General features: G+C 38.8%; 1 protein-coding gene across 1 annotated transcript in view; it reads right to left on the bottom strand.

The window, feature by feature from the left end:
• pkib (protein kinase (cAMP-dependent, catalytic) inhibitor beta) overlaps positions 1-13399 on the bottom strand; it is a 29247-nt gene that overhangs the window by 2091 nt on the left and 13757 nt on the right. The window contains exon 2 of the mRNA XM_013270492.3: positions 465-616. Coding sequence (XP_013125946.1) covers positions 465-606 — 142 coding nt within the window. The 5' untranslated portion in view covers positions 607-616. The remainder of the gene's footprint in view (positions 1-464; positions 617-13399) is intronic.

Here is a 13399-nt window from a genome sequence, read left to right as displayed (position 1 = left end):
CCTCTATTTTCATTTTGGGCTCTGTAAGATGAATTGCACGACCATGTTGTGTTGTGTTAGATGCTAATTTGTTTTCTACACATGCAGCCAACGATGCTCAGTGGCCCAAATTTGGCACTCCTGGTAGCTACACTCTTTTAGCAATTGTGATGCATGACAGGGAAATGGGCAGCATTTCCCTAGTGATATTGCTAGCCTATAGCTCACCCATCTGCTACTACTATGGAGATGTTTTAGACAAGGACAACCTTTTCTAAATCTCAAAAACTTTGCCATAGCTCCAAGCCGTAAATGAGCCACAGAAAGGCCTCCGGGAATCAAATATCTCAGTCAAGTTCACAAAAGCATTTCTCAAAGTGTCCTTAATTTACATTATACTGTTTCTAAATAATCAAATATGTTGCTTCACATGCTAAAGTACTAAGTTAAAAAGGAAAAAAAACACATTTAAAAGGAAATATCACCTTTTAGCGATAGCTCAGCCAGTTTCAGAGGCAAGTCACCAGGGTTTACACCTGCTGGAGAGCCCAGGATATCAGGCAGGGCATTTCTCCTCCCTGAGCGCCCCGAGGAGGCAAAGTCCAGCACTGGCTCCACTTCTGTCATTTCAGGAACTCTTCAGGAAAAACAGAAGGTACAATGTTACGATTTCACTCACCCTTTAAAAAGAATGTATCATGTATCATACCTTATATGATAAGGTATGATGCATGATTTTAATTCAACTGAGCAGTATTTCTGCTTTGTTTATAAGTTACCTAAATCATAATAACAGTTGCCTTAATGCGCTTTATATTGTGAGGTAAATACCCTATAAACATGTTTAACATCTAAAAACACAGCTTATAAGGGATGTCTTCTGGTTTGTGGTTCTAGTTTTTTTTTTACTTGGAACTTTTAGTTCCTTTTGCTCATCTTGTTTTTCAGAGTTTGATATGGCGTTCAACTATTTGCTTAGTTTGTTAGTTAGCTAACAATGGCCAAGTAGTCTGTTGAACAAATGAAGGGCTTTACATGCTGAGAAGGCTGCAACTGATGCAGTGTCACAGGAAGGCCTGAATATCAGTCATTCAAGTTGTGTTTCCATCATTGCCTTGTCTCTTGCACACAGAGACTTTTGCAGATTCTCTGTTTGTTTGAATATTATGACATTTTTAACAGTTTCATGCTGCAAAAAAAAATCATTACTAAAATATTAGGCTGCTCGCCTCTCAGTCTTTACTTCTGGAAGACTCGACCTTTCTTTGATGCAAGCAACTAGTTGTAACATGTTCCAGCTCTGTTCCCTGTTCCATTTTTTGCTGTGCTTTGCACCAAATTTAAATTAGAATATATTTTTCAAAGAAAAGTCTTTGTACAACATATCAAATGTTTAAAAGCATGGATGCAGATATAAAAAGGTATGCCATTTTTGAAGAGAGGATGTTCCAGGTCTTATTTTGTAACATTTCACTCAATCAAGTCATGGTGTGCTGTGTGTACTGCATGGGGAAAAGATGTGTGGGGTACATCTTTAATGATATAGCTAGCCTGTTAATCATCCCCATATCTACCCTAGTAGTTTTAATCCCAACACCTTTAAAAAGTTGACACTCCGTTTTATGTTATACATAGTCTAACAGTGGATAATAATTTTGACATTTCTCAGAAAACAAAATGTACTTAATGTGATTTGAGCATCCAGAGAAAAGGTTCATCACTGAAAAGGAGGATGTGTCTGTCTGGTCTCATGGCAACCAGCAGCTGGGGAGTCCGCTCCAGGCTACACTGGTGACAGGCAGAATTACATCCCTTGTCTCACAGACTCACAGCACAGCACACATAAAGTGAGCTGTTGTTGCCATGGCAACAGTACAGAAAACGCACCACTGGCAGGTAAACATATGACTGGAATCCATTCGCTCACTATCTCACTCTCTCTTCCGAGTCTCCCCCTTTTGTTGTGTTGCCTCCCTTTAAATAGCCATACCATTCTGTGGAGCGAAATCTCAGTTCCCATTGCTCTCTCTCAACAAAGGGCTGACGTGTGAGTTAATGCATATTTGCAGCTATAAACTCGCACACACACCATCCTCAAAAAAAGGGCCATAAGTTGACCATCTGTTAGCCTCAAGCACAGTTGAAGCCTTGCTACTGAGCTCATGTAAGCTTTAAATGTCTCCATAGAGAAAGGCACTTTGCTTCCAACACTTTTACATTATTGTATGCTGGCAGCTAAAACTGTGGCTGCAGGTAGGAATCATGGCTGTGACTGAGATACTTTAAAAACCATGTACGTACCTTTGGTTTAAAAATATGTAGCATTTATCAAGCTCAGTATATAATTCTGAAACCTCTACCTACGATTAACATAAATATTTTATATATTTAATCAGTACAAATGGTCTTGAAATGTGTAATCACATTCTCCACAAAGCCTGTGTCCACCCTCCTCCATACCACACAGGATGTACACACAGCAAGTTGCTAATAATTCATCCAGCTTTAATTAATTGATGTCAAAATGCTGTTGCACAGTTACCATTACCAATACTCTGTCCGGGGCCATTCAAACAATTCGTTTTCATACTTTATTTATTTAGCTGATTGCATTTATTTCCAATTCAACTGTATGTTTGATTTTTTTCCCTTTTATTTAATATGCCCCCAAAAAATCTATTATTTTTCTCATTTCTCAAAGTCATTAAAAATACAGCTGATCAGTGGGTAGACAATTACATCGAGGCTGGGTAGGGTTCAAACAAATGCGAGCAAAGGAAAAATAAACTGTTGTATTTTGAGATTAACCTGAAAATACTACCAGAATTTAAGGATTTAGAAAGATTAAAGAAAATAAGCCCTGACATTACAAAAATATTATATATATTTTAAATTCTTCACTGCACTTCTTCTAGGTCAGCAGTCGAAATAAAACAGCTTACTGGCCATGTCAACTTCCCTCAGTTGTATCTGCCAATTGAAGCAGCACTCAGATGGCTCTGGATCTAGTTTTCTGCAACTGGTCACCTGTGTATATGAATGCATATCACGATATAAACCAAATCACTATTTCTGTCAAGCTTAAAGGTTCCTTTTTAATCCCAGGTGAAGATCAGGTTCCTTGTCATTTAAACATTATTTATATTCTGTCAGAAGGTGAACACGACAGACAGAACATTATGGAACTGTATTTCAAACAAATAACGAAAGAAATGCACAATGAAAAAAAACCCAGCATACTCAATTGTTGTTTACCTTTGCTCTAAAACAATAAATAAATAAAATAAGAAAAAAAGGAGAGCAGTGGACAGTGAGGCCTGACTACCATCTCTCTACGCTCTGTGTATAGCTGCCTGAGAGAACTTTTTATGGCCAGGGAGTTGGTAGCGAGGGTCAAATACTTTAATCAGCGTCAGCTTCCTGGCAACATGTCTTTTAAAATAAAGTAGGCTGCAGTGTTTACAATATCACTGCGTCTCTTTGTTTGTAAGAAAAAAATCTTGCATTATTCAATGCATTGCACTGTACTGATAAACAGGCAACTGTACACTGTGCAAGGATGCCACCACTGCAGAGGGTGAAAACAATTTGTGGTGTAGCTGGCCTTCGTGGGAACAAGTATGTAGAGTATACTAGTCTGGTTCTTTCTTGGACTTTAAATAACCAAAATATTTCAAAAAATACTGAATTCCTCTGACTCTTCCTTTTAACAGTGTCCTCGCCTTTTGCACTTTGGCCTGTCATATTCAGAAACTCTACCACCCGAGTTATCACTAATGTTTTCTGTTTTCATTTTGTCTTTCTTGACGCTCACTCTCTTTCATGCGGTCTGTCAAAACAAGGAAGTAATGGGATTTATTGACTTTATATTCACCATATTTCATGTATCTCTAGTGAGGAAAGGTTATTGTGCACTACATATCTTTATTGCTTTATTGTCTTGCCCTAGTTGTGCACTCAAAAACACTTTTCTCCACACCTAAGATATCAGAAGTAGTTATCTGAGTTAATGTTGGCTTCCTATCAGCTTGAAGAAAACTATTCTCCTCTGACCTGTGATGTCAAACAAGATATTTTCACCCACAAAAGCTCAGCTGACTGGATAGCTTCTCTTTTTTGGAGCACTCTTTGTAATCCCTAAAGATTTCAACAATTTCTGAAATACTCAGACTAGCCCATGTGGCATAAACAACAATGCCACATTCAAAGTTACTTAAGTCACCTTGTTTCCCAATTCTAATTCTTAATTTAAACGGCAGTCTACATGCCTCCATGTCACTAGCTGATTAGAGTCAGTGTATATATAAAACAAACGTAAATATATAGAATGAAACTTGCAATATATTGACAGCTCTTTCGGAGTACTCAATACTGGGAGTCTGTGATCCACGTGCACATCTTCGTCATTAAAGTGATAGCCTTGACCTTTCATAATAATAGTACTTGATTAAACCGGAAAAGTTTCTTTTTCTTAGAAAATGTTTAAAAGACACGGAGACTGGCTTCAGACAGAAGATGAAACAGGTGGTATGTTCAGAAATTTTACATCTGAAGGAAAAGAAACAGAAGTCTGTTGACGATTACACACATAATCTGACGCACACTTCTTCAGGTTGAAGTGTCAGATGTCAGACTATTCGTCCAAAGAGAGTAAAGGTTTTTGTGTTTTCCCCCTTGAGATCCCTTGCTAGGCTTTTACGGTAGCTGCCTTCACTTGCTGCTTCCTTATGGGTCTGTCTGTCTTCAGTTTTCTATTTAATAACTGAAAAAGGTCCTCTACTGGCTTTAGTTTAAGTGCCTGACTTGACAATTGAAGCATATCCAATTTCTTTGCTCTTGAGAAGCTCTTGCGTTTGTAGTGTGCTTTGGGACATTATCCATTTGCAACATTTGGCGAGTCTCAGCAAAGTACAGGTCTGTTCACACACACACAGAATTCATCCTGCTACTTCTATCTTCAAAAAACAGCTAGCCATGAAAATGCTTGTTAGTAAATTATCCAATTATTTTTGAGCCTACAAAAATGGAGGAGTGTGCATTTAAAACAAAAAACTGTTCATATGTAATTCCTAGCTGATACAAAATTTCATGAGTTAGAGCAGAAATTCTGAATTTGAATCACAACAACAAATTACAGACCTAAGTATAAAGCCGTCATATTTACCAATTGGTTTTAAATATTTGATGATTATTTGGCACTCTTAATTACAGTGTTTTGTTGCAATATTAACTGAGACTCAATGTCCAAGTCAAAGGGGTCAACTGAACAACATCAGCTGTCCTCATGTTTCTCAAATTACTACCATCTACCAAGTTCAAATATAAATATATAGAATGAGTCATCGGTGTTCACATGACCACGTCACACCTGCAAATTTAATCGATTTCGAGTGAATTACTTTGTGGCTGCAGTACTAAATTTAGCCATTCAGTAAGTTTATATTGTAGGCGAATCCAGAGTATCGCTCCAAATTTCACCCTCAGAGCCCACGTGTCAAAGCTTCTCTTTGTTCAGCTTTGAGTCTAACAATAGGTGTTTGGGTTCAAGCAGTAGGACAGATAGCTCGTCTCTCCTTGAAGTTTCAGTCTGGCTCAGACGCTTCTCAAGCTGAGAAACTGATTATCACTGAGAAGCTCCGCTTTGACTGTTAATCCTGGTAATTAAAACCAAACTTTGGCTCTTACACTGACTTGCTATAACAACCTTTCATTTAATACCAGGTGGTGGCCACAATCCGTCACTGCTGATCTGACAGCTTTCCAGGATGATTCAGCTCTGGGGTTTTTTAAACTGTCAGGCTGAAGTGGAAGCTGAGAGGTTAAGAAGTTGTTTAGCCAGCTAAAATCACTGGCTTTCAGTGGCTTCACTGCTGAAATATCAGAATCAGTAATAGCTATTGTTATTCGGGTCCTAATTAGAACACATGGTAACTTTCATTGAGCTACTGGATTAAGCACTGAACAGGCAGTGACCCATCATGTGAACAGTTTAATTTTAGCTGATAATCCAACAACAGTTTAGATGGGATTATCTTGTCAAGTAAACTGACCTACATAAAGGTATCTGTGCCAGCTCAGGCAGACACAGGAACAAGCTGCAGGTGAATTATGCAAAAGGTTTATGTTATACAAGTCTTTTCATAAAATAAACAGAGGTTGAAGCTGGCTTACATTAAAAAAAGAGGAAAGGTAAAGTCTATTTTCTCCTCTTCTTCTTTCAAACTTGTCACAGCTCTGCAATTACATAAGAACTCATTAATGTTGCAAATTGCTATCTGGGCTATTCCTAAACACAGCCACCGCTATTATTTTGTACCATATTATACACCACATACTAAAGACATCCTGTCATGGGGCTACTGTGTAAATAATCATGCAGCTAAAATTATCCACTTACATTTGCCATGTGGGTATGTGCAAATGGAGTAAAAGCCCTTTCACACTTGTCTGCTTCTCTAGCTTTAAAAGAGAAGGCTTTACACAGCACTAAACACATTTGATGTTGGAGGTTAGTTTTGACAACAACAGCACAGAGCATTGTCTCCAATCAACCTCACAGGCTCTCAGTGCCAAGGAGAAAGGGTCTTTTCAGAATAAGCCTTGCTGGCTTTTACAATGGCACGCCTGCTATTCTAAATGGAAATGCAAATGGAAGAGGCTAAGCAAGAAAGCTCTCAGCCCTGACAGAAAGAAACCAAGAGTAGCAAAAAGAAAGCAACGCCGAGAGCTCGATACCTTAGACTTTGTGCATCCACACAACTGATGTCAACATAATGTCCCTTCTGTCGTGTGGAGAAAATGCCAAACTCGAAAGTCGATCCAACAAACCTTTACCAATAAATCACAATATGATGCATGTCATTTACTGAAGCTTTTGGTAGTGTCTCTGCTAACCTTTACAATATAAAATGCAACGAACAGTCATGGTCCTGACTCTAATGACTCAGTATTTTTTCGTTAATTAATATCATCTTACGTTTCGGTTTATTCTGGTTATGTCTTCTACTAAGATTTCTAGTTTTTAGGTTTTGGCTCCCATGTTCTCCCCGTTTCCAAGTCAGTCATGTCTCTGTGTGAAGCCCGTGTCTCTGAATCTGTGTCTTTGCACGTGTGTCGTGTTTCCCGTTTTACTTTGAAGGTTCGTGTCTTATGTCCTCCATGTCTCGTCATGTTGATTTGGTTCAGCTGTGTCTCCCTCCTATGTGCCATTTCCTTGTTTCCCTCTGTGTATATTTAGTGTGTGTTATCCTTTGTTCCTCTGCTCTTCGTCAGTCCATCTGCCTGTCATCCCCTGTTTTACCTCTGCTCTCAGTCCCTTCGCGGTTCAGGTTTTCTAGTTTGGTTTCTTGTTTCTTAGTTTTCCCAGTTTAGGTTTTGGATTAGTTTTCTCAGTTCCACATGTTTGTATTAATGCTCAGCCATCAATAAAGGCTCGCCATTTGTTATCCTTCACCACTGTCTCCGGTTGCCTACATTTGGGTCCACTTCTCTCTCTCGCCGCACGATTTGCCTCTACAAATCATGACACCAACTCAATATACAGGGTGGGCCATTTATATGGATACACCGTAATAAAATGGGAATGGTTGGTGATATTAAAGTCCTGTTTGTGGCACATTAGTATATGTGAGGGGGCAAACTCCTCAAGATGGGTGGTGACCATGGTGGCCATTTAGAAGTCGGCCATCTTGGATACAACTCAATTCAATTCAATTTTATTTATATAGCGCCAAATCACAACAAAAGAACAACTTTTGTTTTTTCAATTGGAAGAGGGTCATGTGACACATCAAACTTATTGGTAATGTCACAAGAAAAACAATGGTGTGCTTGGTTTCAACGTAACTTTATTCTTTCATGAGTTATTTACAAGTTTCTCTTTGTTCGCAGCTATTGACATGTCGAAGAGGTTAACACGTGAGGAGCGGATTGAAATTGTGTTGATATCTGGTGAACGCAGTAACCGGGTCATTGCAGCAGATTTCAATGCAAGACACCCTACGAGACCACCCATCTCCCATGCTACAGTTAGCAAACTGCTTGCTAAGTTTCGTGAAACTGGTTCAGTGTTGGATTTGCCAAAATGTGGACGCAAGAAAACTGTCACTAATGAAGAAACATCAGTGGCTGTCCTAGCTTCATTCAGCAAGAGCCCACAGCGTAGCACTCACCACATGTCACTGGAGAGTGGCATTAGTCGAACATCCCTTCGGCGGATATTAGCTACTCACAAATGGCACCCTTACAAACTCCAGCTACTGCAGCATCTCAACGAGGATGACCCAGATCGGCGCACAGAATTTGCAGAATGGGCAAAACAAAAATTGGAACAGGACCCTCAGTTCACACAGAAGATTTTGTTCAGTGATGAGGCAAACTTTTATGTGAATGGTGAAGTTAACAAACAAAACCACCACTATTGGTCTGACACTAACCCACATTGGATGGATCCCTCCAAGACTGTTGGAACAACAAAAGTGATGGTTTGGTGTGGTATATGGGGTACAATGATAGTGGGTCCATTCTTCATCAATGGAAACCTCAAGGCCACTGGATATTTGAAATTGCTACATGATGATGTGTTTCCCTCTTTATGCACTGAAGCTGGCACGTTCCCTGAGTTTTTCCAGCAAGATGGTGCACCACCACATTATGGGTGCCAGGTCCGAGCATTCCTAGATGAACAGTTTCCTGAAAAGTGGATTGGTCGTCGTGGGCCAGTTGAATGGCCCCCAAGGTCTCCTGATCTGACCCCCTTAGACTTTTATCTTTGGGGTCATCTGAAGGCAATTGTCTATGGTGTGAAGATATGAGATGTGCAGCACCTGAAACTACGGATACTGGATGCCTGTGCTGGCATTTCTCCTGCGGTGTTGCTATCAGTGTGTGAAGAGTGGGAGAAGAGGGTTGCATTGACAATCCAACACAATGGGCAGCACATTGAACACATTTTATAAGTGGTCAGAAACTTGTAAATAACTCATGAAAGAATAAAGTTACGTTGAAACCAAGCACACCATTGTTTTTCTTGTGACATTACCAATAAGTTTGATGTGTCACATGGCCCTCTTCCTATTGAAAAAACAAAAGTTGTATCCAAGATGGCCAACTTCTAAATGGCCACCATGGTCACCACCCATCTTGAGGAGTTTGCCCCCTCACATATACTAATGTGCCACAAACAGGACTTTAATATCACCAACCATTCCCATTTTATTACGGTGTATCCATATAAATGGCCCACCCTGTACTTTAGTTTGGTGCTGAATTCCCTTTGAATTCATCTGGAATATCCAAAAAGATTTAATTCAAATAACTGTTGTAAAATTTAGAGAGCAGAACTAAAGTCTAACTCTAAACATATAGGTATATAATTAATTTTTTTAATTACTGTATGTTGAATTTTGTAATGTTTCATAACTTTAGAGTGTTTAGTGTTCAATTCATATCCAGTAAAAGACCAATAATGCATATGAATTAAAAAACAAAAACAAAACAGTTGGCACAATCTCTTTTTTTTCATTAAATAGAAGAGATACTATTTCTGAACTACCTCTAAATGGAACCATATAAACCACAGAGGACAACATAACCTCATAACCACATAATCATTCCTCTGTGCAATGACTGAAAGACACTCGAGGGGAACTAGAAATTGATTCTAAATCAGGGCACTGTGTCCCCAAATTACATACATACATACATACAGCAACTGTAAAAACACTCCATTAAACGTTACTTAGCTCAAAGTAACTCAAAGCCACCAAAAATTGAATTGACCATATTTAACCAGATGATACCTTCATTCTTTCTTATTTTGTCCATGATTGGAAATTATAGCCAGAGCTGTAAAATGGTTAACAATTGTGATTTGAAAATTATTCTCCAAGCTCATGTCTAGCGCACATATAGGTCTGGTTCCAATCTAAATGCTGGATGGTTAAGTAAGTTTATGTGACTAAAAAGCTGTGACAGCAATTCTTTCTATGACAGTTTCGCTCACTCACTCTTATTACGTGCAGGATAACAACTGCTGAAGAGATTTTATTGCACTTACGGTAACATAACGAATGAAAGTCCAGAATACAGCTTATTAGTTTAACACTGGTAAGAGATGGTACTGAATATCTGCAGATACCTGGAGCAGGGGTGGCATTGACTCAGGAGGTAGAACGGGTTGCCAATTATTCACAAGGTTGATGATTTGATCCATGACTTCTTCAGACCATAAGACCAAGTGTCCTTGGTAGTTAGAAAAGCAATGTATGAAGGCTTGAAAGTGGGTTGTATTAAAAAGCTCTTAAGTGTTTAATTAAAGAAGCACTATGCCCCCTTTCTGAATTCTTTCTTTCTTTTTTTTTTGCCACTATAAATGTTTGCATGCTGACACAAACAAATGTCAGGCTACAAATTGGATAAAAGTCATTTTTGAGACAAAATTATCATTATAGAGAAGATTTTCTTAGTTTTATTGTATGTTAAAGTCTTTTGGTTCTGGAAGGTTGTTCAGAAAAGTTAAAAAAAACAAAACAACACACTTTGGACTTTTGATTTTACTAGTTGGAATGTCAGCGATAACCAGTGACATGTGCTGTTAACATATAGGGCTAAGATCATGAAATTGGACTTACACATTGATAATCTGAGTGCAAAGGTTGTTAAAATGTTTTTCACATTCCTGATCTATGTGCATCCATATAGTGCTGTGTAAAAGTATTTGCCCCTATTTTGATTTCTTACTTTTTTTGCCTTCAGGAAATACTTTTTCACAACATTGCCAGTAACAATCTAATTACTCGTTATCAATTAAAGACGTCGGAGCTGGAAAACAATAGAATTATCCTTACTAATAACTTAAGCAGTCAGATGAAGACAGATAGTGCTTCAAATTTGAGTTTAGGTAGATGGACTCCCTAAACTCACTTAATGATGTTCTTCACTACAAAATCCATTTAATCAACCAGCAAATTCAGTGTAGTAACTTTAAAAAGTCACATCCATCAAAGCGTTCGTTTCTCTAAACAGGAGACAATAATAGATTTCTCTTCCCTGTGCACAGCAATCTGGCCCTGCCTGCTGCCTGAGGCTGACCTCTGCTCTGTTACACCACACTCTCCTTCTCGCAGTGTTACAGCCAGACCGACTGCACACTCTACAGCTTCTTACCAAGTATAGCATATGAGCTGGCAATGATTAAATGTAACATTATAAGGCCATTTTATTGCCATTTGCAGCAACATCAAGAGAAATATTTAATTACACATCAGCCAGTTGTCAGTACTGATGTTTTTCCTAGTTACGTGCACTGCTACGCTGACTCTCATGCTCGCTCAGGAAGTAGGAACACTAAAATATTAGTCCTGTGCAGTTTTTAAGCAGTTTCCCTCAACAGACTGTGTCACCACACTAAATCCAACCCCTATATGTCCATCCCTCTTCTCCTATAGTCAAGGTATTAGTCAGTAAGACTGTGGGGGTTTAGGCTGGAAAACAGCCCGCCTGAAGAGGAGCTACGAAAGAAGTGATGTTTACACAGCCGGCACAGACACGAGAAGTTTTAGATGAATAAATAATGCCTGGGATTAAGTCCCTCGCTATTTTTAGTTCCTCATACCCTGTGATTAGACCCTGTTGTTCTCCTGACTTTTTTTTAACTGTTATCCTAAAGCTTAACATGCTCTAGCTGCCATGGAAACTGCACCATTGTTATGAAGGCAGCTACAGTATATAGTGGAGGAGGGGAACTGAGGAGGAAACATTCAACTGCAGTTGTATGTTTGTTTTTTTCTAATAAAAATAAAAATGTGATTACATGACATGTAGTCTTAAGATTGAGACAATTAAAAATGATGAAATATAAAGACGTGCAGTGCAACTCTACCAAGGTATACGTAAAAATCACAACTAAGCAAAGCAATGATGGAAATCGCCCTCATCATCTCAGTCACATTAAACCAGGTGCACAGAAGGTCATGCATTTATGAGCGCAGACGAGGTGAAGCACGACACTGATATCAGCAGTTGGTTTTCAAAAAGCTACAATGTTTTTTTTTCTTCCTAAGCAGCAGCAGTGAAGAGAGAGACAGAGAGAGAAATGGAGGAAAAAGGGAGAGGTGAGACTGATCTAATGAGACAGTGTGATCACAGCCTCCTTTCAGATCTCACAAACATCCCAGGCAAATCTTCCGTCTTTCCCGCTGATCCGAGCGCCCTGTCTTCTCACCAAGGCTTCCTGCTTTTATGTTTCACAAACCAGACAGAAAAATTCATCAGTGTAGGCTTTTACTTTGTAGATAATTTGCTTTGGGGGGGGCAACAGAAACTGTCAAGGTCTTGTGCTACAAGTGTGGGCATGTACATAAAAACCTGGATGACTTGGTTGGTGCAAAAAAATCTCTTAAAAATGTTACAATTCCTGGGGGGGGGGGTTCTGGAAGCCAGAAACTCATCTTATCCCTTTATTCAAAAAAGAAAATGTACAAATGATTTACTAAACATCAATCACATTTAAGGCCCTATATTAATGGTACATGTTATTTCAGAGGGTTATCTTTCTGAAGGTGAAGTCACCTCCAAGTGAAACAGGCAACTGAACTGTCCAATTGTAGCTAAGCAACTAACCAGGCTTTGCAGGTATTTCAGCTTTCAATTTTTACACATGCCACAGATCTGTGCATTGTACTCTATTCATGGTACAGATTTTGCAGTGTGCATCTCTCTTTTAAACCTTTCCAAAAGTGATATAAGTAGATTACTTCGTTAAGTAGTAACCTAGTGTTACATTCAAAGCCAAGGAGTATTGTCTAACAGATCTGGCAGATGATTATGAATGCCGTCTAAAAGCCCTAGAGTCAAATTTTCAGTTGGAAGAGCTCTTTGTTTCTACGTAGTACTGTTAGAAATAAAACAAAAATAAATCTACTGCTGGCTCATCACTGTATATTTTATAAGGCTACAGAAGTAGGGGGTCCACTGGGTCATCGAGGCTTACTTAGACTCTTTGCCCTAACATCATGATTTAGGAATTCCATATTTTCTGGTACTTGGAAAAGAATTCCAGGTCCATAAGTTCCAGGTGACACGAGAAAAGGCCCCTTTTCCACTGGGAGCCAGTGGGGATATGTTTAAGCTAACATGAGAGGCCCAACACTCTAACGACAGTTGGTTTACTGATGTATCCTCAGTGTTAAATGAAAATCATCATTTAGAATTATACAAAGCATAAATGTGTTCTTTGTTAGCAGGATAAGAAAGGTGTGTATCTTTCATGAGGAAAAACAAGGATTTTCAGTATCACAATCATTCAGTCCTAATAGAAAGAAAGTATCCACAACATAACAAGGATTTTGATATCATTCAGCTATACTGTTTACTGCTAAAGTCCAAGTAGTACTTCACATCAAAGCCCTTTTAAGCAAAC

Source organism: Oreochromis niloticus, linkage group LG22 (genome assembly GCF_001858045.2).
Source record: "Oreochromis niloticus isolate F11D_XX linkage group LG22, O_niloticus_UMD_NMBU, whole genome shotgun sequence".
Classification (NCBI taxonomy): domain Eukaryota; kingdom Metazoa; phylum Chordata; class Actinopteri; order Cichliformes; family Cichlidae; genus Oreochromis; species Oreochromis niloticus.
Note: the sequence above shows the minus strand (reverse complement) of the source record. Positions and strands in the feature narration are given on the sequence as shown.